This window comes from Armigeres subalbatus, chromosome 3 (assembly GCF_024139115.2).
Source record: "Armigeres subalbatus isolate Guangzhou_Male chromosome 3, GZ_Asu_2, whole genome shotgun sequence".
NCBI classification, from domain to species: Eukaryota; Metazoa; Arthropoda; class Insecta; order Diptera; family Culicidae; genus Armigeres; species Armigeres subalbatus.
Window position 1 is genome coordinate 186,758,052 of NC_085141.1, and position 23,365 is coordinate 186,781,416.

General features: G+C 41.4%; 1 protein-coding gene across 1 annotated transcript; it reads left to right on the forward strand.

The window, feature by feature from the left end:
• The first annotated feature begins 882 nt into the window (after window positions 1–882).
• On the forward strand, window positions 883–22,887 carry LOC134223698 (UDP-glucose:glycoprotein glucosyltransferase). The gene is made up of 8 exons (XM_062702888.1): window positions 883–1,179; window positions 1,261–1,494; window positions 1,824–3,265; window positions 3,415–4,053; window positions 4,114–4,847; window positions 14,633–14,753; window positions 14,815–16,195; window positions 22,533–22,887. The coding sequence occupies exons 2-8, from the start codon at window positions 1,272–1,274 to the stop codon at window positions 22,574–22,576; spliced, it is 4,584 nt and encodes a 1,527-aa protein (XP_062558872.1). The 5' UTR covers window positions 883–1,179; window positions 1,261–1,271; the 3' UTR covers window positions 22,577–22,887.
• The last annotated feature ends 478 nt before the right edge of the window (window positions 22,888–23,365 follow it).

Below are 23,365 nucleotides of genomic sequence, written 5' to 3' on the forward strand. Positions count from 1 at the left end.
GGTCGCTGAGCACAATCATCGGCACAGCTTAAATTATCGGCACAGCTTGTTAATAAAATTCATTGTGCCACAATGTGCCTCGACGTGCCACATATTGTCATTAACAGAACTAGTGACATAATCACAAAGTTTGGCAACACTGTCAAATATAAACGTCATACTCGAGCTGACATATTTATATAAACATTACTTTATCAGCTGCGGTGGTGAACATCTAAAATCTAGAAAGGTAGATTTCGAAAAATGGGTTACCGGAATTCATCTAATATCAGTGTTACCTGTTACTTTTTGTTTTGATTCTGCGTTCCGGTTTCTTTTCTCCGACCCGCGTGCTAAAGAACGTTTGATCACTTTTTAACGATGTTCAAACCAACCAGCAATAAAGTGTTCAAATTAAAAACGGTCAAACTACCGGGGGTCCACGGTAGTCGGGAATAGAGATGTCTTAAATTAATCGATTACTTCGATTAATCGATTAATCGTTGTAATAATCGATTAATTTTGAATCGATCATTACCTAACGATTAATCGATTCAATAATCGAGAGAGATCGAGAGTAATCGATTTGTTACTAATCGATTAATCAGGATTTTACGACATCATAAGGATGCCGCAAATTAATTGATTACTTCGATTAATCGATTCATCGTTGTAATAATCGATTAATTTTGAATCGATTATTATCCAACGATCAATCGATTCAATAATCGACAGGAATCGAGAGTAATCGATTAGTAACTAATCGAGTAATCGGGATTTTACGACATCTCTAGTCGGGAAATGAGACAGAACTGAACAGCCAGTGGGATTTTTTTCAGTGTATAGTGTTCGAGACACCTTTGTTCTGTCCAACCTTGCTCGTGCGGTGTCTTGCGTTGATTGGTGGATGATGTGTCAAAACAATCGGTCGGTCGGAGGTTCTAGTTGGCTCCGAAGTTCTCGATTTACCAGCTCAGCGTTTCGCGTCGTGATTTTATTCTTCAATGAAAAAGAATACCGTTTTGTTTCATTCATCTTCGATTAATTCAAATTATACGCTCGTCTCTTTTATTCGCAAATTTTAGGCGAATTTTCAATTTAATCGATATTTTTAGTTGAGTGTTGTAGTTTCCAAAAAAATGCTTCGCTGGAACTTGGACGTTTGAGGTTACGGTTCTGATAGTGAAATAATAAACATAGGTAAATTTATTATCTAATTCAATAATGGATTGGAATTTCGATAATCTGTATCTAATAATTATTACCCAATGTGCTTTTCAGATTGAACCAAGATGAAAATTAAATATCGATTGGCGCTGCTTGGATTATTGGCATTCATTGGAACGTCTGCCGGGGAGTCAAAAAGCCACCCCATCACAACGCAGCTATCCGCAAAATGGAGCATAACGCCAGTGGAGCTGGAGATCGCAGAGTTCATAGAGGAAGAGAATGTTAATTTGTTTTGGGATTACGTAGATTTGATTGTTAAAATCCCCAGTGGGCTTTACAGCATAGGTAAGTTTCTGTAGACTATTCTTCGGATAAGCGTTTCTTATTATTGTGTATGCGACGTGTTATTACCTTGGAAACATTTTGCTGCAAGTTATCATTAAAAATTTTCCAACTAATTTTATTGAGTTTGAATCCTTGACTCCACTACAACAATAACTTCAACACTGGTTGTAGTGATTTCAAAACTAAACTTATGTATTTATTTTTTATTACGCAAAATTGGATTCGGTTATCCTTAATATCTTACTCATCACCACCAGCACTGTAACTGCCTTATAATATGGTTTCACAGTATGTGGAAATTGGTAACCATTGTTATTCTTTTGGCACAGGCACTGAACGAGATCGCTACAAGAAGTCGATTGAGTTAGCGGAAATTTTACTGGGAGTTGGACAAACAAATTTATTGAAACTGGCGTTGTCGCTGCACAGCTTCTCAGCAAAGGTGCACGCCCATCTCCAGATTGCCAATGAATTACTGAAACAAGGAGATTGCGAGTCGGCGGCCTTCGTGAGTATAGGTGGCAAAATAGCTTGCGATGAAGCTGAACTTAGAAGTGTCCTCAATGCCATCGATAAAGATCAATCTGAAGTGGAAACATACAGTTTAGATCATGTATATCCAGGCTCGGAGAATAACACCTTGACCGCGATATTGTACGCCCAGATAGGAACAGAGCAATTTGATCGATTGCACGTCATTCTGAAAGGAAAAGCCGAGCAAGGAGCGGTAAAGTATGTGCTCAGACATTTTGTTAAAACTGTGCCCAATAGAAAAATGCGATTGTCGGGATACGGTGTTGAGTTGCATTTGAAATCTACCGAGTACAAAAGCCAAGATGATTCACCCCGAGCACAAGATCAAGATGCTGTATACAGTGACGATTCCGCTGAACCGGAAGTCGAAGGATTCGATTTTGTTAAGCTCAAGGAACGTTTTCCGCACCTCTCACATTCATTGGACCGTTTTCGCAATGCATTGCAGGAGAAGCATGAAGAGATTGCACCGTTGAAAGCATGGGAGTTCCAGGAATTGGGTCTACAGGCAGCAGAAAGAATTGCACAGATCCAAGGCGAAGAAGCACTGCAGATTCTGCAATTTACCGCGCAAAACTTCCCGACGCAGGCCAAATCCCTCCTAGGTCAAACTGTCTCCGAAGATTTTAAGAAAGAAATGCGGCATAATATCGAAGTTTTGGGACGAAACCTCAACCTACAACCTCCGGATTCCGCTCTGTTTCTGAATGGATTGTTTTTCGATGCCGATACTATCGATACCATTACTCTGCTGGATACCCTCCGCACAGAAATGCACGTCCTAGAGGGTTTGAACCGCATCAACCTTCGGGGCAAAGCTGCAGCTCCATTGCTCGCGTTGGACCTTTCATCGACTTCCAAGGAATTTGCTATTGATATTCGCGATTCGGCAATTACATGGATAAACGATTTGGAAAACGACGCTCAATATCGCCGGTGGCCGGGCAGTGTCATGGATCTTTTGCGGCCAACTTTTCCTGGAATGCTGCGAAACATTCGCAAGAATTTATTCAATCTGGTGCTTGTTATCGATCCTGTCAGCAACAGCGACAATGGTCGTGGTATAGTGAAGCTGGCGGAAAGTTTCGTGGTACATTCGGCTCCGGTCCGGGTCGGTCTGGTGTTTGATACCAGGACAAATCCGGATCAAGAGAAGGATTATCGTGCGATTGTGTGTGCGTTCAACTACGCTCACCAGAAGAAGGGATCAACTGATGCACTCGGTTTTCTAACGGATGTAAGTATTCCTAATTAATTTCTGAAGCAGTCATATTCCGCCCACCTTCCAGTATCGCTCGTATCTAAGCATTTGAATCATTTTTGGGAAAAAAATCAACTTGAACACACGATATGTAATTTGACTCAATTTTTTTGTGTTATCTTCAGATGTTTGCCACAACTACCAAACGAGATATCACATACGACGATGTGCGTAAGCAGCTGAAGAAAACGTTTTCGAAGCTGAAGTCAGATGAAGTGGATGAGATTCTTGGTGAAGATTCCGACTTCGATTACGGCCGGCAACTTTCACAAGAATTTGTTGGCAGACTGGGGCTAAAAAACACACCACAAGCGCTGATGAATGGCGTATTGTTGCCCCAAAACACACTGAACACCGATGATTTTGAAGAAACCATCCTAACGGAAATTATGCAACAAACACCGACCATCCAGAAAGCCGTATACAAGGGTGACTTGAACGATGGTGAACCAGTGATCGACTATTTGATGAAGCAACCGCACGTTATGCCAAGGCTGAATCAGCGTATATTATCAGCGGAGGATCCCACGTTCCTTGATGTTTGCGGCAATCCTCATCCCGATCTGGAGGACGTGTCGGCCTTGGCACAATTGACAAACTCCGATCTGACTGCTACGCTGCTCAACAACCTCAAATATTTGGGAGGAAAATCAACATATGAAAAGTTTATGGGACAACGACTACATTTCCACAGTGTTTGGGTTGTAGCGGATTTGAAACAAACCGATGGTCGAAAGCTGTTGCAAAGTGCGTTAAGATTTATGGTGAGTAATTAAATACCATTCAATAATATATGTACATTCTAAGCAATGAACAATTTATAGAAATCAACGAGCGGAACTAGAATTGCATTCATCCCAAATGTAGACGGTTCCAATGCTGCCCGATCGGAAATGAAGAATGACTTAAATACTCTAGTTTGGGCTACTATTAATACACTGCCGCCAGATGAGGCAACTGAATTGGTTACCAATCTGTTAAAAGAAGCAGAAAAGGAAGAAGACTACAAAGTCCCCGAGTCAGTACTTGGTTTCCTTCCAGCAACGCAGTTGCATTTGAAAATGCTTCGGGTCTACTGCCAGCGTGTCCTTAAATTGAAAACGTCCACGCGCGCATTGGTAGCCAATGGTCGTGTACTCGGACCCTTCGACAATGACGAATCGTTTGATACGGAAGATTTCAGCTTACTGGAAAAATTCATCAATCTGCAGTACACCGATAAGATTCGAAAGGCGTTGAAGGAAGCATCCGGTGATGGTGAAGACATCGAGATCTCCAGCGATACGGTTTTCAGGCTGGTTTCGATTCTAGTGCCGCGGCAGCAATCTAAATCAAGATTTAACATACCTACAGAAATTCAGGAGCATCATACCGTAGTTAAGCTGCCTCCAAAATCCAATGAATTGCCGTTCTTTGAGATAGTTGCAGTACTAGATCCCGCATCAAGAGGTGCCCAGAAACTATCATCGTTGCTCATTCTGTTGCGTAGTGTAGTCAACTGCAACATGCGATTGATACTGTGTGCAGTGGATAAGCATAGCGATATGCCTGTTAAAACGTGAGTAAAACTTGTTATTATACTTAGAATTAGGACTACTAGCCGTTTACGTTACCTAAGAAATGCAGCTGCATGTGTGATAATTTGAGTTAGCGCTCGACTTTTAAGCTGATCAGTCGATAAACTCGAAGGAGCTAGCTTTCGGAAGTCGCCCACAAACTCGTACGTTTTTGTCGATTACTATTTACCATTCGTTACATGTATCGTGTATCATAATCACCGTGACGTCGTAGGGTAATGATGGAGGATGGAGCTGCAGAGATGCGTCTGTTTGACCTAGTAGCCGAATTTATCACCGAGTACGGCGACGTTCTCAACGTTCGGAATCTGCTTTGGGAGAATCGTTTGGCTTTCGCCTTCTTCAAACCAGAGTGCGCATTGCTCGGATGGTGGTGAAGAAGAACAACCCTTCTCTCGTTACACTGCTGGTACAGAAACTCAGCAGGACGAACAAGTAACCAATCGACGGAGCCTACCATAGGCATGGAAGATCGGACCCCGAAGTCAGCAGGGACACACCGAATACCACTACAAAAAAACGAGCAATGAACGACACCAATCACAAGGAGTTAAACTCAAGAAACACACCATGAGTGGAGAGCGGAATTTCACCGGCCCTGGACGGTGTACTGACGATAGCTAGAGCTATCAGATCCAGCGTGTTACATAATCCAGTAAATCTGTTAAACTTAGGTCTTCAATGCATCTCGTAGTGTTAGGGCGTTTGCATGACATATCATCCCGGGTTTTACCCAAAAGTAACGCGACCATGGGCGCGGATATTCCAAGGCAACTTGGAATTGTGAGCCCTATTTCTGGACTTATGCAAATTGTGAGCGAGGAAATGCACTCTTGCTCGAACTAACTACAAAGCAAAGCACTCGACAGCAGTCAGCGACTAAGCCACAAGGCACGAAAACAGGCAGCTACCGGAATCATGACTCCCAATGATGTCCTAGCCTTAAATCATTTAGCCAATTACTTCAATTATTTTCTCTATATTATTCGTTATTTGTAAAATTCTTCTGGTTTAGTTAACAACTAGAAGTAATTTTCTGAATGTCTGAATGAAAGTGATAAGGACTTCACGCCTCTCCTGGGGCGAGACTGGTTGGAGACCTTTTACCCTGATTGGAAGTTAAATTTCCAGAACTCATCAATCGTCAACAATCTAATACAGGTCAAATTTAGAGATGAAGCTTTGGGATTTAAAGCTGATTTGACACTTAAATCAGCGCAACCGATATTTAAACGTGCCTACCAGGTTCCATACAAACTAAAGGAAACTTTTTTGACTCATCTTTACATGCTTGAAGAGCAAGGGGTAATTTCTCCTATAAACGCCAGTGAGTGAGCGTCACCAGTGATTGCAGTTCTGAAGAAAGATGGGGAAATACGTATGGTGATAGACTACAAGGTGTCTTTAAATAAGATATCTCTGAAAGGACATAAATTGACTGCGCATCGCCAACAGTTGAAAGTTTTACACACACCACGACGGCAGGCGAAAGTGTTTGTCAACATGAATCAACCTACATCTATGAAACGTCGAAGAAGTGTTTCGATGGAAGAGGACTGTTTTGGATTTGATGCTTCGATCAATGATGAGGAGGATCCACCGCTGAAAAAGAAGTATCTCCATATACGTAGTCCAATTCTAACGAGATCGAAGACCGGAAGACGGGAAGCCAAATAATGAAATTTAGAAAATCAACTAGCTGTTAAAAATGAATCGCTAAATAGTGCGAAATCGAATATGTATGAAATTATAGAGAATTATTTTAAAAGCAAGTAAAGGTCTTGTGTTCAGAAATGTATAAATAAATTCCGTAAGAATTTCCTAAAAAGAGGAGAACTGTAATATTCAGGTTCTCTGAACAAAATACTTTAGAGTGTACTCGGTAAAATCAAATGTTTAAACCCTCTCGAAGAGAGATGATTTTCAATAAAGTCATTCGAACGTGAGCCGTAGATAAGAGCGGAGGCAAATCTAAATCCTTATTAATTATTAAAAAGAATATTTCCAAATTAGCGTTTCATCTATATTGTGTATTAAGCTTTATAACAGTTATAAAACATGATCCATTAGTAGTTAAAATAACAAAAATTGTAACAAAATCTCTTCTAACAAAAATATTACTAAATATGTTATTAATTGAACAAATATATAACTCCTTGTGTTACAAAAAAGTGGTGAAAATAGCTTATACTATAACAAATTGTGTTCTTGAAATGATTTATTATTTATTTAATCAGACTAAGGCCGAAGTGGCCTGTGCGGTATATAAGAGTCTTCTCCATTCGGCTCGGTCCATGGCTACACGTCGCCAACCACGCAGTCTACGGAGGGTCCGCAAGTCATCTTCCACCTGATCGATCCACTTTGCCCGCTGCGCACCTCGCCTTCTTGTACCCGTCGGATCGTTGTCGAGAACCATTTTCACCGGGTTACTGTCCGACATTCTGGCTACGTGCCCGGCCCATCGCAGTCGTCCGATTTTCGCGGTGTGAACGATGGATGGTTCTCCCAACAGCTGATGCAATTCGTGGTTCATTCGCCTCCTCCACGTACCGTCCGCCATCTGCACCCCACCATAGATGGTACGCAGCACTTTCCTTTCGAAAACTCCAAGTGCGCGTTGGTCCTCCACGAGCATCGTCCAGGTCTCGTGTCCGTAGAGGACTACCGGTCTAATTAGCGTTTTGTAGATTGTCAGTTTGGTACGGCGGCGAACTCTATTCGATCGGAGCGTCTTGCGGAGTCCAAAGTACGTACGATTTCCAGCCACTATGCGTCTCCGAATTTCTCTGCTGGTGTCATTTTCGGCAGTCACCAGTGAGCCCAAGTACACAAATCACCTCGATTTCGTCACCACCGATGCAAACTCGCGGTGGGTGGCTCACATTGTCTTCTCTTGAACCTCTTCCTATCATGTACTTCGTCTTCGACGTGTTGATGACTAGTCCGATCCGCTTAGCTTCCCTCTTCAGTCTGATGTAGGCTTCCTCCATCTTCTCAAAGTTACGTGCCATAATATCTATGTCGTCGGCGAAACCAAATAGCTGGACGGACTTATTGAAAATTGTACCACTCGTGTTAATCCCTGCTCTTCGTATTACCCCTTCCAAGGCGATGTTGAATAGCAAACACGAAAGACCATCACCTTGCCGTAACCCTCTGCGGGTTTCAAAGGGACTCGAGAATGCCCCTGAAACTCGAACTACGCACATCACTCGATCCATCGTCGCTTTGATCAACCGTGTCAGTTTATCCGGAAAACCGTGTTCGTGCATTAGCTGCCATAGCTGGTCCCGATCGATTGTATCATATGCGGCTTTGAAGTCGATGAATAGATGATGTGTGGGCACGTTGTATTCGCGGCATTTCTGCAGTACTTGGCGAATGGCGAACACCTGGTCCGTGGTGGAGCGTTCGCCCATAAAACCCGCCTGGTACTGCCCCACGAACTCCCTTGCAGTTGGTGCTAGTTGACGGCATAAAATTTGGGAGAGTACCTTGTAGGCGGCGTTCAGCAATGTGAGCGCGGTAGTTGCTACATTCCAGCTTATCGCCCTTTTTGTAGATGGGACACACGACACCTTCCATCCACTCCTGCGGCAAAACTTCCTCCTCCCAAATCTTGGTAATGACCCAGTGCAGCGCTCTAGCCAGTGCCTCACCACCGTGTTTAAAAAGCTCCCCTGGTAGTTGGTCAACCCCAGGGGCTTTGTTGTTCTTCAGCCGGCCAATCTCCTCCTGGATTTCCTGGAGATCCGGAGCCGGTAGAATTATGTCCTGCGCGCGTTCTCCCAGGTCCATCACCATACCGCCATCTTCGTCTGCCACATCGCCATTCAGGTGTTCTTCGTAGTGCTGCCGCCACCTTTGGATCACCTCACGCTCGTTCGTAAGAAGGTTCCCGTTTATGTCCTTACACATATCAGGCTGTGGCACGTGGCCCTTACGTGAACGGTTCAACTTCTCATAGAACTTTCGTGTGTTATTAGCGCGGTACAGTTGTTCCGTTTCTTCACGGTCTCGATCTTCCTGCTGGCGCTTTTTCCTCCGGAAAATCGAGTTTTGTCTGTTCCGCGCCTGTTTATATCGTGCCTCGTTCGCCCTCGTGCGGTGTTGCAGCAATCTCGCCCATGCTGCATTCTTCTCTTCCACTAACTGCTCACATTCGCCGTCATGCCAGTCGTTTCTCTGATCCGGGGGCACCGTGCCAAGTGCAGCGGTTGCGGTGCTACCAATGGCGGATCGAATATCTCTCCAGCCATCTTCAAGAGACGCTGCGCCTAGCTGCTCTTCCGTTGGAAGTGCCACTTCCAGCTGCTGCGCGTATTCTTGGGCTAGTCTACCATCTTGTAGCCGCCCAATGTTAAGCCGCGGCGTCCGACTTCGACGCGTGTTGTACACCGTTGAGAGTTTTGAGCGCAGGCATACTGCAACGAGGTAGTGGTTGGATTCAATATTCGCACTGCGGTAAGTGCGGACGTTCGTGATGTCGGAGAAGAATTTACCGTCGATTAGAACGTGGTCGATTTGGTTTTCCGTTTCTTGGTTAGATGATCTCCATGTGGCCTTGTGGATATTTTTGCGGGGAAAGAAGGTGCTTCGGACTACCATTCCGCGGGAGGCTGCGAAGTTTATGCATCGTTGGCCGTTATCATTCGATACGGTGTGCAGACTATCCGGCCCGATGACCGGTCTATACATTTCCTCCCTTCCTACCTGTGCATTCATGTCACCGATGACGATTTTAACGTCCCGCAGTGGGCATCCATCGTATGTCTGCTCCAGCTGTGCGTAGAACGCTTCTTTCTCGTCATCGGGTCTCCCTTCGTGTGGGCAGTGCACGTTGATGATGCTATAGTTGAAGAAACGGCCTTTAATCCTCAGCTTGCACATCCTTGCGTTGATTGGCTGCCACCCAATCACGCGTTGGCGCATCTTACCCAGCACTATGAAGTCGGTTCCCAGCTCGTTGGTGGTGCCACAGCTTTGGTAGAAGGTAGCCGCTCGATGCCCGCTTTTCCACACTTTCTGTCCTGTCCAGCAAATCTCCTGCAGCGCCACGACGTCGAAGTTGCGGGGATGTAATTCATCGTAGATCATCCTGTCGCAACCTGCGAAACCTAGCGACTTGCAATTCCATGTTCCAAGCTTCCAATCGTGATCCTGTATTCGTCGCCTAGGTCTTTGCCGATTATATCGAGTCGCATTATCTCTTATATTGTTCGTAATGATTGGTTTTCTAGAGGTTTAACAGGGCCCACTGTCAAACCCCACCACATCCTAGGCAAGCCCCACAACTCGCAGATGGCCTGGGGAGGGATCGTCAAGCCCTTGGACATAGTCCCTGCTGCCCGTAACTTCCCTTCCTTCCCGTCCCTCTTGAAATGATTATGATTATCCATAATGTAGGCAATTAACTTTGTCCAGCTGGTTCAACTTTAAATGTAGGTTCATATTATACTGTAGGTGGTACCTTCGTTTTGTTCCAATTCCTATCTACCAAAAATGTAGGCATTTTTTTGGTAGATATAAACATAACACATTATGTTATAATCATGTTACGACGATCATGAAATTTTCTTTCCTCCATCTTTGGCAGAGAATTTATAATAAAATTATTGCAAGTTTTGTTATTTGTAACACATATTGATATAATTGTTATGACTACTAACTAGTCGGGGACGCTGCAGCCAACCAGGTATCCAGGTATAGGTTAAGTCTTTCAGTTAGTTTTGAAAAGTTGCTAAACGTCGTCCAGGAAGGTTGTGATTTGTAAACGGATCAAAAACAATTATAGGATAAATGTGAAACAGAATTATCATATGAATGACTGAGATGTCACTCTAAAAACGGATGAACTCAAAGCAAAACTAAACAAAAGCGTTTCATTGGGCCACGTCATGGAGAACATCAAAACCTGTTCTAGAAGAAACCATTTGATTTATTTATTTCGGTCAAGTGGTAAGACGATTTGACAAAAAAAGTTAGTGTCTTAGAATAGAAAATGAAATCGAACCGTTACGTTGTTTGAATAGTTTAGCGACGACTGCCAAACTCATTCATTAATATAAGATCCTAAACATTCACTTACTGACTTGTTTTTCATGTCTACTCATTCACTGGTTCTCTTACTCACTCAACTCATTTATTTATCACTAATCACGCTCACTAACTCACTCTCGCACTTACTTGTCCACTCACTCAACCACTCTCTTCATTCCATTAATTCTTCATTTATTGATTGTTGAATCATTCATTCGCTCGTTTGTTTACTCACTTAATCAATCACTCACTTGTTCACTCATTCATTCACTCACTTGCTCACGCATATCACAACTAGTCGACCCGGCAGACTTTATCCTGCATAGTAGGTGAAAATGCGCGTTTTGAACTCCCCACACAAATCTTTATTTTAGTTTTTCACAATTTACAATTCACAATCCTCGTGATTTTCCACGCAAGGTACCCAGCATCAAATGTAGTCGTGATTACTCCGTTTGATGCTGGGCACATTGCGTGAAAGCGGCGTGCACGCAGCTTTAAAAACCGCTATGTGGACATCGGCTCTTGGGCTTTTTTATAGAGGGATGAAGGCAAATCTGCAAACAGACACCTGAAATTATGACTCAGGAAGTGGGGTTGACAGATGGACGATCCACTAAACCCACCCAAGTAGCGGAAGGTTGCTTGAGTTACCCTCTCTTTATTTGACACCCCATGTGGAACCTCTTACAAAGGTTCTCACTTCTGACATGCCATGTGAGGCTGACTTGCATGCTCAGGGAGCGTCCACAAATTACGTAACGCTTAGAGGGGGAGGGGGGGTTGAGTGAAGTGTGACGGTCCATACAAAATGTTCAGATGTTTCATACAAAAAGTGTGACATAGGGGGGAGGGGGGGTTGAAAATGCTCAACTTTTGCGTTACGTAATTAATGGATCTTCCCTCACCTCTAACATACCACGTGAGCTCCAACAGTTCTACGCTACGACCCTCCTACCTCGGCATGTGCAGTCCATACTCACATATGCGCTCACTCTTCTGCAATGCCTCGAAGTGGCGACTGCGGTTGCCACCCGTTGCGACACGTTGCTGGTCGACTGCTGCTCGCCCCGCCCGCAAGCAATCTGAGTGGCTGCAGTCGAAACTGCGTTCCACTTCTCCACCGCTTGGCACATCTTCTGGATAAGGGTATCCGGGGTTGTGTCCCGACCGCAAACGCCTAGCATAGCTCTTTTTTTCGACGTCGAAATGAGGAAATACGAACAGTTTCCTCAACACCTGGGCAGTCAGGGCAGACGGGACTCTCCGCGTGCCCAAACCTGTGAAGGTTCTGCCGGAAGCAGCCATGGCCTGACAGGAATTGTCAAATTGTGTCAGATGGAAGTAAACTTCCCCATGGGGTCTCCCCACCCAGCTCGATGTGTTAGCCCACCCACCTACCTTTAGAAGAGTTATCCCACTCGCACTGCCATTTGGCAACCGAAGTCACCCTGATGCGTTCGCGGGCTCCTCTGATGCCATTTAGCTCGAAACACTCCTCGTCTTCCCGGATGACCGGCCGACTGGCATCATGCTCACAATCACGCAGGCTGCATCGTGTGATATCGTGCGTTAGGCAGATATCACTCTGAGACACATCAAGCAGTACGTGCTCTCCAGCTTCCGCAGGTAACTGGCTCTTAGGCTTCGGACGACACAAGGGCACGTGCTCAGAAATTATACGACGGATTTGGCGACTGAGATATGTACTGCCGTGAATCGCATATCTGTCCCATCTTTGCTGGGTTTCCTATTCATATGGGACAAATATGCGATTCACGGCAGTGTATGCAATTTGTAGGAAAAGGCCACTTTGATAAGATTTTTTTTATGTATTTTAGTGTTGTATTTGTAAAATTAAGAATGTACATAACCTTTGTGAAAACGTTTTGTTCAATTTCAAGTTTTACTTAACGTAAATTTAAATATACTGATGATTGTGATATAATTTAAGTAGTTCAATAAGACTAGCAGGTCAGTTAAATGTGATTACAATAAATAAATAAGTAATATGCTGGTCGAGATTAGAATCGGTGTCTACTGGCTGGAAACTGGAAGTAACAGACGTTACCGGAAGAGAATTGTTCGTGACGATATCGTACTTGCCTGCGCAAACGGTTTGGAAGCCCTCCATGCCAGACTAAATCACAGGACCGGGATGATTGCGGAGCGCTGGCATTGGGATCATTGCTCGGACGGTGACTGGAATCGAGATATGGTTTACGGAAGGAATTGTTCATAGAAGTGCCGTACTTGCCTGACAAACGTTTGTGGAAGAACCCATCTCCAGACTCAAACACAGGACCGGGACGGCTGCAGGTCGGTGACTGGAATAGCTCGACAGCGCTGAGACGATAGATAACTTTCATTAGGCTTGTGCTAAGTGTGTGTCCCGGCGTCCACCAGGCACAACAGATCCATTGATTTATGACGACTAGAATCGGAAGATGATTCAGAGAGCGAGGTCAAATACTTGCCTGGGAACAGATTTCGGAAGTCCCCGTTTCCGGACTTAAACACAGGATCGGGACCACTACTGTTGATCGCAGACGAGATTGGCGCGACTGTGCTGTGAGGATTTTGGGCTTCCGTGACGCCTGAGGCAACTTTGCGTCCCGATGATCCGATAGCGGGTTCTTTGGGGGTTGTGGCAAGTTTGCGTCCCGGTGTAGAACAGGAACAGGGCATCCAGTATTTTGCGCTCGATAATGGCGGCCAAGTGAGTGCCTCTTTGACGTTCAAGAGGTAGAAAATATTTACATATTGTAATCAATGTAGGCTTCGATTACATGAAAAATATTGGCACTACTGAAACTACTGAAAATTTCGCAATGAAACTCACACAGTGTACCCTGAGACGAGACCTGCAAAGACGGGTTCTTTTTCCTTGTTTTGACACTTGTTCTTCTTTTCATCACAGTTGATCATCGATTCTCAACTGTTTCCTTGAGTGTTTCACCTAAATCCCGGGTAGAATCTTTTGAGCACAATAAAAGTGTTTGTGATTTACGGATTTGTAAACTTATTTTTATAAAGATTTTTCTATCGGAAATAAAACACGTATTCATAACAGTTCAATATTAAGCTGTCCGGCTTTTCTAGAATACTTTTCAAGGTGAAAAAGTACTCGTAAAACAAAATCATTCGGAATACTTTTTGAGGGATACCAATACTTTTACACAAAAAGGTGCTGGTTGCATCTGACAATTCGTGACAGCGCTTGCTGGTTGCAGATGAAGTTACATTTTTTCCTCTTTGCAAGTCCCGTCCCAGAGTGTACCTAATGTCGTTTTCGTTTTTGCGGTGTAGCTACACTCGTGCTACACTTTTGCACCAAAAATGTTCGTTTTTGATTTTCGTGCTACACCAGTGTAGCATTTTTCTTGCACTGAAACAAGCAGTGTAGCACCAGAAAAAATCAGAGTGTGCCGTGTAGTGTAGTTTGTTGTCAAGTTTCTCCCTTTGTTATTGTTTTCTTTTTATGGTATCCAACAGGTATCCATAACAAACAAACCCAACTGCACTCAAAACGTTCGTTTTTGCCGTGCAAAATGCTGCACTAAACGGTGTCGCTACACCTCAAAAACGAAAACGACATTAGAATAATGCAAGCTGCTAGTTGTATCTATACTAGCCTGTAACAACAACGAAGAAGACCTAACAACAAACGAAGAAATCCTAACACAATTTCGTTTCTAAAATCTATATTTTTACTAAATTCCAGATTCTATCGTTTCGTTGTCGAGCCGGAACTTCAGTTCACGCCAGATGGAAAACATGCTCAAGGACCGTATGCCAAATTTGTCGGATTGCCATCAAATCCACTACTGACGCAAAGTCTCAATGTAACTAAATCGCAGTTTTACTAACAAATATGTAGCATCTAACCATAGACTCGTCTTACAGGTCCCTGAAAACTGGCTAGTAGAAGTGGTACGATCCGTTTACGATCTGGACAATATCAAGCTGTCCGAAATCAACGGTCCGGTGCACAGCGAATATGAACTGGAATATCTACTGTTGGAGGGTCATTGCTTTGACACCACGACGGGATCACCGCCACGAGGATTACAGATCACACTGGGAACCGAGGAACAGCCGATTGTTGTCGATACGATTGTGATGGCCAATTTGGGCTACTTCCAATTGAAAGCTAATCCGGGTGCATGGATTCTGAAGCTGCGCTACGGCAAGAGTGCGGATATCTATGACATTACAAGTGCTGAAGGGGCCAATACCGTACATTCCAGCGACTACACAAGGGTCATCATGAGTTCACTAAAATCACATGTCTTAAAGTTAAGGGTAACGAAAAAGCCGGGTAAAGCAAATGCTGATTTGCTTGGTGATGATAAGGATTCTGGTGGTGGCATTTGGGATTCGATAAGTTCCATGGTAGGATCCGGAGATTCACAAGACAAGGAAGTTTTGAATATCTTTTCGGTTGCTTCCGGACATCTCTACGAACGCTTGCTGAGGATCATGATGTTGTCGTTACTAAAGCACACCAAAACTCCTGTCAAATTCTGGTTTCTGAAGAATTATCTCTCGCCACAATTTATTGATTTTTTACCATATATGGCCAAGGACTACAACTTCCAATATGAGTTGGTACAATATAAATGGCCACGGTGGTTGCATCAGCAAACCGAAAAACAACGAATAATCTGGGGCTACAAGATTCTGTTTTTAGATGTTCTGTTCCCGCTGGATGTGAAAAAAATCATTTTTGTCGATGCCGATCAAATCGTTCGCGCTGACATGAAAGAGCTGAACGACTTCGATCTCGGCGGGGCCCCATATGGGTATACGCCTTTTTGCGACTCTCGACAAGAAATGGAAGGATTCCGATTTTGGAAGCAAGGCTACTGGAGAAATCATCTCCAAGGGCGCAAGTATCACATTTCAGCGTTGTACGTGGTCGATTTAAAGCGATTCCGAAAGATTGCCGCTGGAGACCGCATCCGAGGACAGTACCAAGCGTTAAGTCAGGATCCCAACAGTTTATCGAATCTAGATCAAGACTTGCCAAATAATATGATTCACCAGGTTGCCATTAAATCGCTGCCACAGGAGTGGCTCTGGTGCGAAACTTGGTGCAGTAGCGATACGCTGCAGTACGCAAAGACGATCGATCTTTGCAACAATCCTCTCACAAAAGAGGCCAAATTGACCGCCGCCCAAAGGATCGTACCTGAGTGGAAGGATTACGATACGGAGATTAAACGACTACAAGCCAAGGTGGATGAACTCGAACATGAGGCCGGTCAAATTTTACATTCCCAAGGTGAGTGCAATCACATTTTTCTCGTGCAACAAAGTTGTACCGAAAGGCTATCATTTCACTCCAAAAACAAACTTTTTAGTGAAGCCGAATGTCTGTGCGTGTGTAATATGTATGTATGTGCAGAAACTTTTGAGATTTTGCAAGTTAGCCACATCTTTGTTGGATTTCCTATTTAGATAGGACTGACTTGCGGTTAGCGGCAGTATAAGGTTCAAACAGGTAGTCAGCAATTCATTTTTATGTATATAGATTATCGAGATTTTCAAACCGTGGTTGGCTAATCTAGTGAATTAAGTTTTTTTATAATTTTTTAAGAGGTTCTCAGTCTCAGGCTGTGCATTTTTATCACAACGTTTGGCCCCCTGTCCTACTCACTAATTTACAGTTCTATATGAAGCATTAATTTTTTTTTGGATGAATCGTCAGACTTCACGCAAACTTTTTAGCTCCTCTCTTAGCGTTACATTCCCTAATACTTGTGACACATATATGATACCAATATCACTGTACAGCATAAAATCATATGTCTGACACCCAGAATCACGCTGGTATCACGATAGCACGATGATTTCCGTACCCTGTCCTTCGACCGTTGTATTGTACGAAACAGAACATAATTTGTTGTTTTGAAATGTCAAGTACGCCGTTTGACATATGAAATAAAAACAAACATTTGCAAGCTGACTGCCTGCAAGCTGAGTAAAATCCGTTTTTCTGCAATTCCGGATGATATTTTTCACAACATTGGCAAAATAATTATTCGTAAGCCCATTATTTGCTACAATTACGCTCTGAAGATGTCTTCCTATTAATTTTGCCAGTTCTTAGGTTGTTTCCGGGAAGATCACTTTTGCATGATATTCAATGGTTTGAGTTCTGTTTCGTGTGATTTCGAACATTTTGTGCAAGGATCCCATGGGTTTTAATTGGAATGAGGTCTGGGGATTGGGAAGGATGCGGGATCTTTGATTTGCTATTAGTCAGCATTTACTTTTTTAGATGGGAAGAATGTTTTGTACCGTTGTTTTGGACAAATTCAAAATTGGATCTGTAGTGTTTGGAGAGAGAGAGGGAGGAGAGAGATAGTAGGATCTCGTGGAGGTAAAAGTGGAGTGCAGAAATAAACGGTAGTCAGCGCGAAGTAAATAAGCGCGAAATAAATAAGTAAATAAGGAAAATCCGGAGTTCCGTGTCCAAATAAACCTGTTACAGTGCTGGCTTTATCCTTCAAAATGTCCAAATGAATTAAACGATCAGTGCCGTTTGCACTGAAATCACCCCAAACCATAGAACAGAGTGATTAACGTCCGCAGAAACAGTTAATGATTTCAATACATTTTGATGAAAAATATAGTTTTGGAAAGCGGTAGAATCAGTTTCAAAATAAGCTGTCAAATAGATAAAACGGTGGAAAGAAAAGATGTGTGTCATCTTGTCACTGTACGAGTACAGCGTGATACGAAAATCATTGTGCGGAAATCATATGTCTGTCGAAAATATAAGTAAACTCAAGGATGGTTTCGTTCACTAAGTATTATTTTGGTTCGAACAAATATAAATTCCTTCTTTTGTCTTGTTAGTCTTTGAATAATACTTGTGACACATATATGATACCAATATCACTGTACAGAATAAAATCATATGTCTGTCACCCAAAATCACGCTGGCACGATGATTTCCGTACCCTGCCCTTCGACCGTTGTATTGTATTCATTTTTCTGCAATTCCGTTTGTTATTTTTCACAACATTGGCATAATAATTATTCGTAAGCCCATTGTTTGCTACAATTATGCTATGAAGATAATTTCCTATTGATTTTGCCAGTTCTTGGTTTGTTTCCGGGAAGATCTGCCGTCACTTTTGCATGATATTCAATGGTTTGAGTTCTGTATCGTGTGATTTCGAATATTTTGTGCAAGGATCTCATGGGTTTTAATTGGAATGAGGTCTGGGGATTGGGAAGGATGCGGGATCTTTGATTTGCCATTAGTCAGCATCTACTTTTTTAGATGGGAAGAATGTTTTGTACCGTTGTTTTGGACAAATTAAAAATTGAATCTATAACCCAATTGAACGGTGCTGGCTTTATCCTTCAAAATATCCAAATGAATTAAACGATCAGTGCCGTTTGCACTGAAATCACCCCAAACCATAGAATAGAGTAATAAATTAACGTCAGCAGAAATATTTGCCCTGCGGAATATTTGCAAGAATTTGCATATTTCTGCTAAAATACCTACGAAGAATTGGAAAACTATGACTTTTTCATATCGATGAATGAACTGCTGACGCGAATTCACAATTTATTCAAAAAATACAGGTACATATTGTGTAATGCCCATAAAAACTATAGTAACATGCGAGACGAGCCAGCCTTGGACTGAAAGTCTCGATAAGAGCACCTCCACGGGAGTCCCCATCTGGGTCCCTATCGCTATTTCCGGGCCCTTTATAGGGACCTACTTCTACACACGGAGAAAAAAATACGGTAGAATCAACCGGATTCTGCTTCAAATCAACAATATTTTTGCATTGATTTATGAATAACAATATTTATTGTTGATACAACCACAAATAGGATTGAATCAACCATACGCGATAGTTGATTCAACTCTCGAGTATATTTATTTCAACCATGCTTTCCAGCTGTCTCTGTCAAATAATACATCGAAAAACAACAATATTCATGGTTGTTTTTACATTCGAAAATGCTGTGAAACTTCTTTACCGACAATATGATGACAAGAACAAAAGAGAAAAAGTGACAGTAGCAGAATCGAACTAGTTACATGGGGAGTGAGAGTCATCCTCTTTACCTCTGCACCGTGCTTACTTCTTGTAGACGGGTTGATCTATGTTGATCAGTTCATACAGTTTTTTCAAATCATAAAATGGCTGTCAAAAGAACGATATTATTATTGTTTCAATCATGCGATGCAAGATTGAAACAACAATAATGTTCAATTGAATAAAGCATGTGAACATGCTGAAACAACAACGTTGAAGATTGAAACAACAATATCCGCGTTGTTTGATGCAACAATCGGAATAGTTGTTTCAATTTTGCAAAATTCTTCTGCGTGCACCGTTAGTATCTAAACGGGAATGAAAAATGAGAACGCAACTCAAAATTAGCCGTGAGTTTCCAAATTTAGCGCCCCACACTGGGTTGCTAAATTTCTATACAGGGTTGCTATTCTATGAAACGTCACTTTAGTATTGAAAAAAAATGCAGGAAATCTGTTTTTCTTTTTCAAAACAATTTCGGCGTATGTAATTAAATAGCAAGGGAAGTATAAGTAATTATAATAAACAATCAGCGACAATGAGGAGCATACACACCGCTAGATCTCACAATATTTATGGATTTTCCGTGAAAGAAAACTTTTTTGCAAGTTATTCAAGTAGGAGGTCTTCCAGGAATCCCTCAGAAGCGAGATCAGAAGGTTCTTTTTGTAATTGTTCAGTATGTTCTTCAAGGAGCTCCTCCAGAAAATCGCCCGCAAGTTTCTCTTTTCTGTCGTTTATTAAATGGGAACTGTTCTGATCTCAATCTCCCTAAACATATATTCATCTCATCACGAAACAAAGAAATACGGCACCAATTTCGTGGTTTCTTTTTGTAAACATACGTGCTCACTGCCGAAAAAAATCACATATGTGAGAAATAAATCAAATGCCTTTCCATTGCTGAATGGCATGCATATCGGAGCCATGAGATGCAATCCAGAAGCAGTTCCCCTACATGATTTGCTTTGGAAATTCATCTAGGAACCCTGGAAGATTTCTCCGGGAGTTCCCCAGCAATCATTGAGTTCCTTTAAGAATCTCTACCATTTCCCCTAGAATAGTTTTAGGATTTCTTTCAGAATATTTTGGAATAGTCCTACAATCTCTTTTGTATGGTTTCAAAAAACTTTGCAAGACAATTCGCCGGATTCTTTCGGAAGTTGTTTCGAGGTAAATTTCCAGGAGGAAGGAAATCCAGAAGGAATAACTGTAAAAAAATTAAAAAAGCTTGATATAATATATTTGAGTACTATTACGGGTCACCAGTTAGCATTGCGAGCAAAAGCGTAGAATTAATTCCAGTTGCCGTCCGGAGATAACGAATCCTATTTCCAATTCGGTCAAGGATGTTTTCGAGTGGGCTCCCTGGGCATAGTGTATCCATTGTGCATGTTACACAAAATACATACTCATGCAAAAGCGGGCATAAAAAACTTTCAATTAATAACTAAGGAAATGCTAATAAAATACTAAGTTGAACAGCTAGCCCAGTTTCAGTTAGAATGTAGAGCCATTGAACAAGAAGATGACTACTTTAAGCAACCCCCGGTGAGAACTCAATTTGTTTATGAAGTCGCTATACCTAAAATAGAAGCCACCGGTGTGAGGATGGGGCGCTATCCTAAAATAGAACTCGGGAAGGAGCGCTATTATAAGAATAGGACATATAGACATCCTATAAGACATAGACATAAAAAAACTATAGTAGCAGTTTATGATTTCTATACATTTTGATGAAAAATATAGTTTTGGAAAGCGGTAGAACAAGCTGTCAAATAGATACAACGGTGGAAAGAAAAGATGTGTGTCATCTCATCACTGTACGCGTACAGCGTGATACGAAAATCATTGTGCGGAAATCATATGTCTGTCGATAATATAATACTATCGACAAACATATGATTTCCGCACAATGATTTTCGTATCACGCTGTACGCGTACAGTGACAAGATGACACACATCTTTTCTTCCCACCGTTGTATCTATTTGACAGCGTGTTTTGAAACTGAATCTACTGCGTTCCAAAACTATATTTTTCATCAAAATGTATAGAAATCATAAACTGTTACTATAGTTTTTATGAGTATTACACAATATTTACCCAAATTTTTTGAATAAATTGTAAATTCGCGTCAGCAGTTCATTCATCGATATGAAAACGTCAAAGTTTTCCAATTCTTCGTATAGGTATTTTAGCAGAAATATGCGAGTTCTTGCAAATATTCCGCAGGACGATTATTTCTGCGGACGTTAATCACTGTATTCTATGGTTTGGGGTGATTTCAGTGCAAACGGCACTGATCATTTAATTCATTTGGACATTTTGAAGGATAAAGCCAGCACCGTCCAATTGGGTCATAGATACAATTTTGAATTTGTACAATACAACGGTACAAAACATTCTTCCCATTTAAAAAGTAGATGCTGACTAATGGCAAATCAAAGATCCCGCATCCTTTCCAACCCCTAGACCTCATTCCAATTAAAACTAATGGAATCCTTGCACAAAATGTTCGAAATCACCCGATACAGAACTCAAACCATTGAATATCATGCAAAAGTGACGGTAGATCTTCCCGGTAACAACCCAAGAACTGGCAGAATCAATAGGAAGTCATCTTCAGAGCATAATTGTAGTAAATAATGGGCTTACGAATAATTATTTTGGCAATGTTGTGAAAAATATCATCCGAAAATGCAGGAAAACCGATTTTTACTCAGTCAGCTTGCAAATGTTTGTTTTTATTTCATATGTCAAACGGCGTTTTGACATTTCAAACAACAATTTCTGTTCTGTTTCGTACAATACAACGGTCGAAGGGCAGGGTACGGAAATCATCGTGCTATCGTGATACCAACGTGATTTTGGGTGACAGACATATGATTTTATGCTGTACAGTGCTATTGGTATCATATATGTGTCACAAGTATAACGAAGATAGGAAATAAAAAATAAATGAATAAATTGATAAAATCGCAAAACTCGTCAGTTTTCTCAAAGATTTTCCTAAATAAAATAATAAAATAAAACAAAAAATCGAGGCGGATGGAGACAAGCAAAAAATAAATTTTGTTCCTGTCTAACTTATTTCATAGGCTAAATTTTAGGCTATTCAGGATCAACTGTTTTCGCAAAGGAAAAAAGCAATTTAAACATTGGTGTAAATATAGCAAGTGCAATTCTCTGAATAGTTATTTGCTCTAAAATTATTTTGGTTTGCGCAAATGTAAAACGAACCCCGAAAATCATAATAAAATAAAACAAAAAATCGTTACAAGCTTATTGCAAACTGATTATTGCTTTTTAAAAAGAACATTAAAGAGCATAAATTTTATTCTAAAGGATTTATATACGATAATGTTGGATATAAGTTAACGTATACAGAGATGATAAGAGGTTTTTCATTTCTCTGAAAGCAATGCCTGTGTCTAAATTAAACATATTCTGGAATTTTGTTAGTGTGGGATTATACTAAACTATTTTGCAAAATGACCGTATTTATGACAGTACTACCATGATCCTACCTTTTTTTTATCTTTTTACAGAAGATGCTTCCTCCACTCAAGAAGCACAACATACGGAGCTATAGATAATTACGGAGCAGCTAAGGAAGGAAGACTAAACCATGTCTGAGTGTAATGTATGAAACGAACTGCTAAGTTTAACTATAGACCGTTTAGTTCAGCTCCCCTGCGAGAACTGTGTTTGCTGTGATTATTTAGGGGTATGAAGCTTCCCGACTAGACATCGCTTTAGTGTACCAGCTGGAAATATCATTTTAGATTGATTTGCGCTGTTCTTCTCTTAGAATTCTTACGCCAAACGACAGACATGCAAATTATTTCAAAGAGTCAATAAAGTTGTACAACTATTTCTACTACTGTAAACATAGAATCAAAATTTAGTTTGTGGTTATCACACATTGACCTTTTTATAGATTCCACTTCACGGAAAAAGAAGTACATAGAATGATATTACTCATTGGGTGTCCTACGAAAGGCTGAAAATCGCAAAAGGCTGTAAAGTATCAGAAGGCTGAAATTGGCCCCAATCGTACGATCCAGTACTAGTTGAATGGTGAATAATGATTGAAGCATAAAAAATTAAAAAATTAAGAATTAAAAATAGAGAAAAAAGAACAACGAAAAAATAAAGAATGAGAAATGAAGCACAAAAAATAAAGAATAAAGCAGACGAAAAAGAGAAGAAGGCAGAAGAAATAAAGAAGAAAAACGATAGAAAATGAAAGAAAAATAAGGAACAAGGAACAAGGAAGAAAAAAGATATCAGAAAGAAGAAATTAAGAAAACAGAAGAATGAAAGAGAAAGAAAAAGGAAGTAGAAAAAAGTTAGAAGATGAATAAATAAATAAAGATGG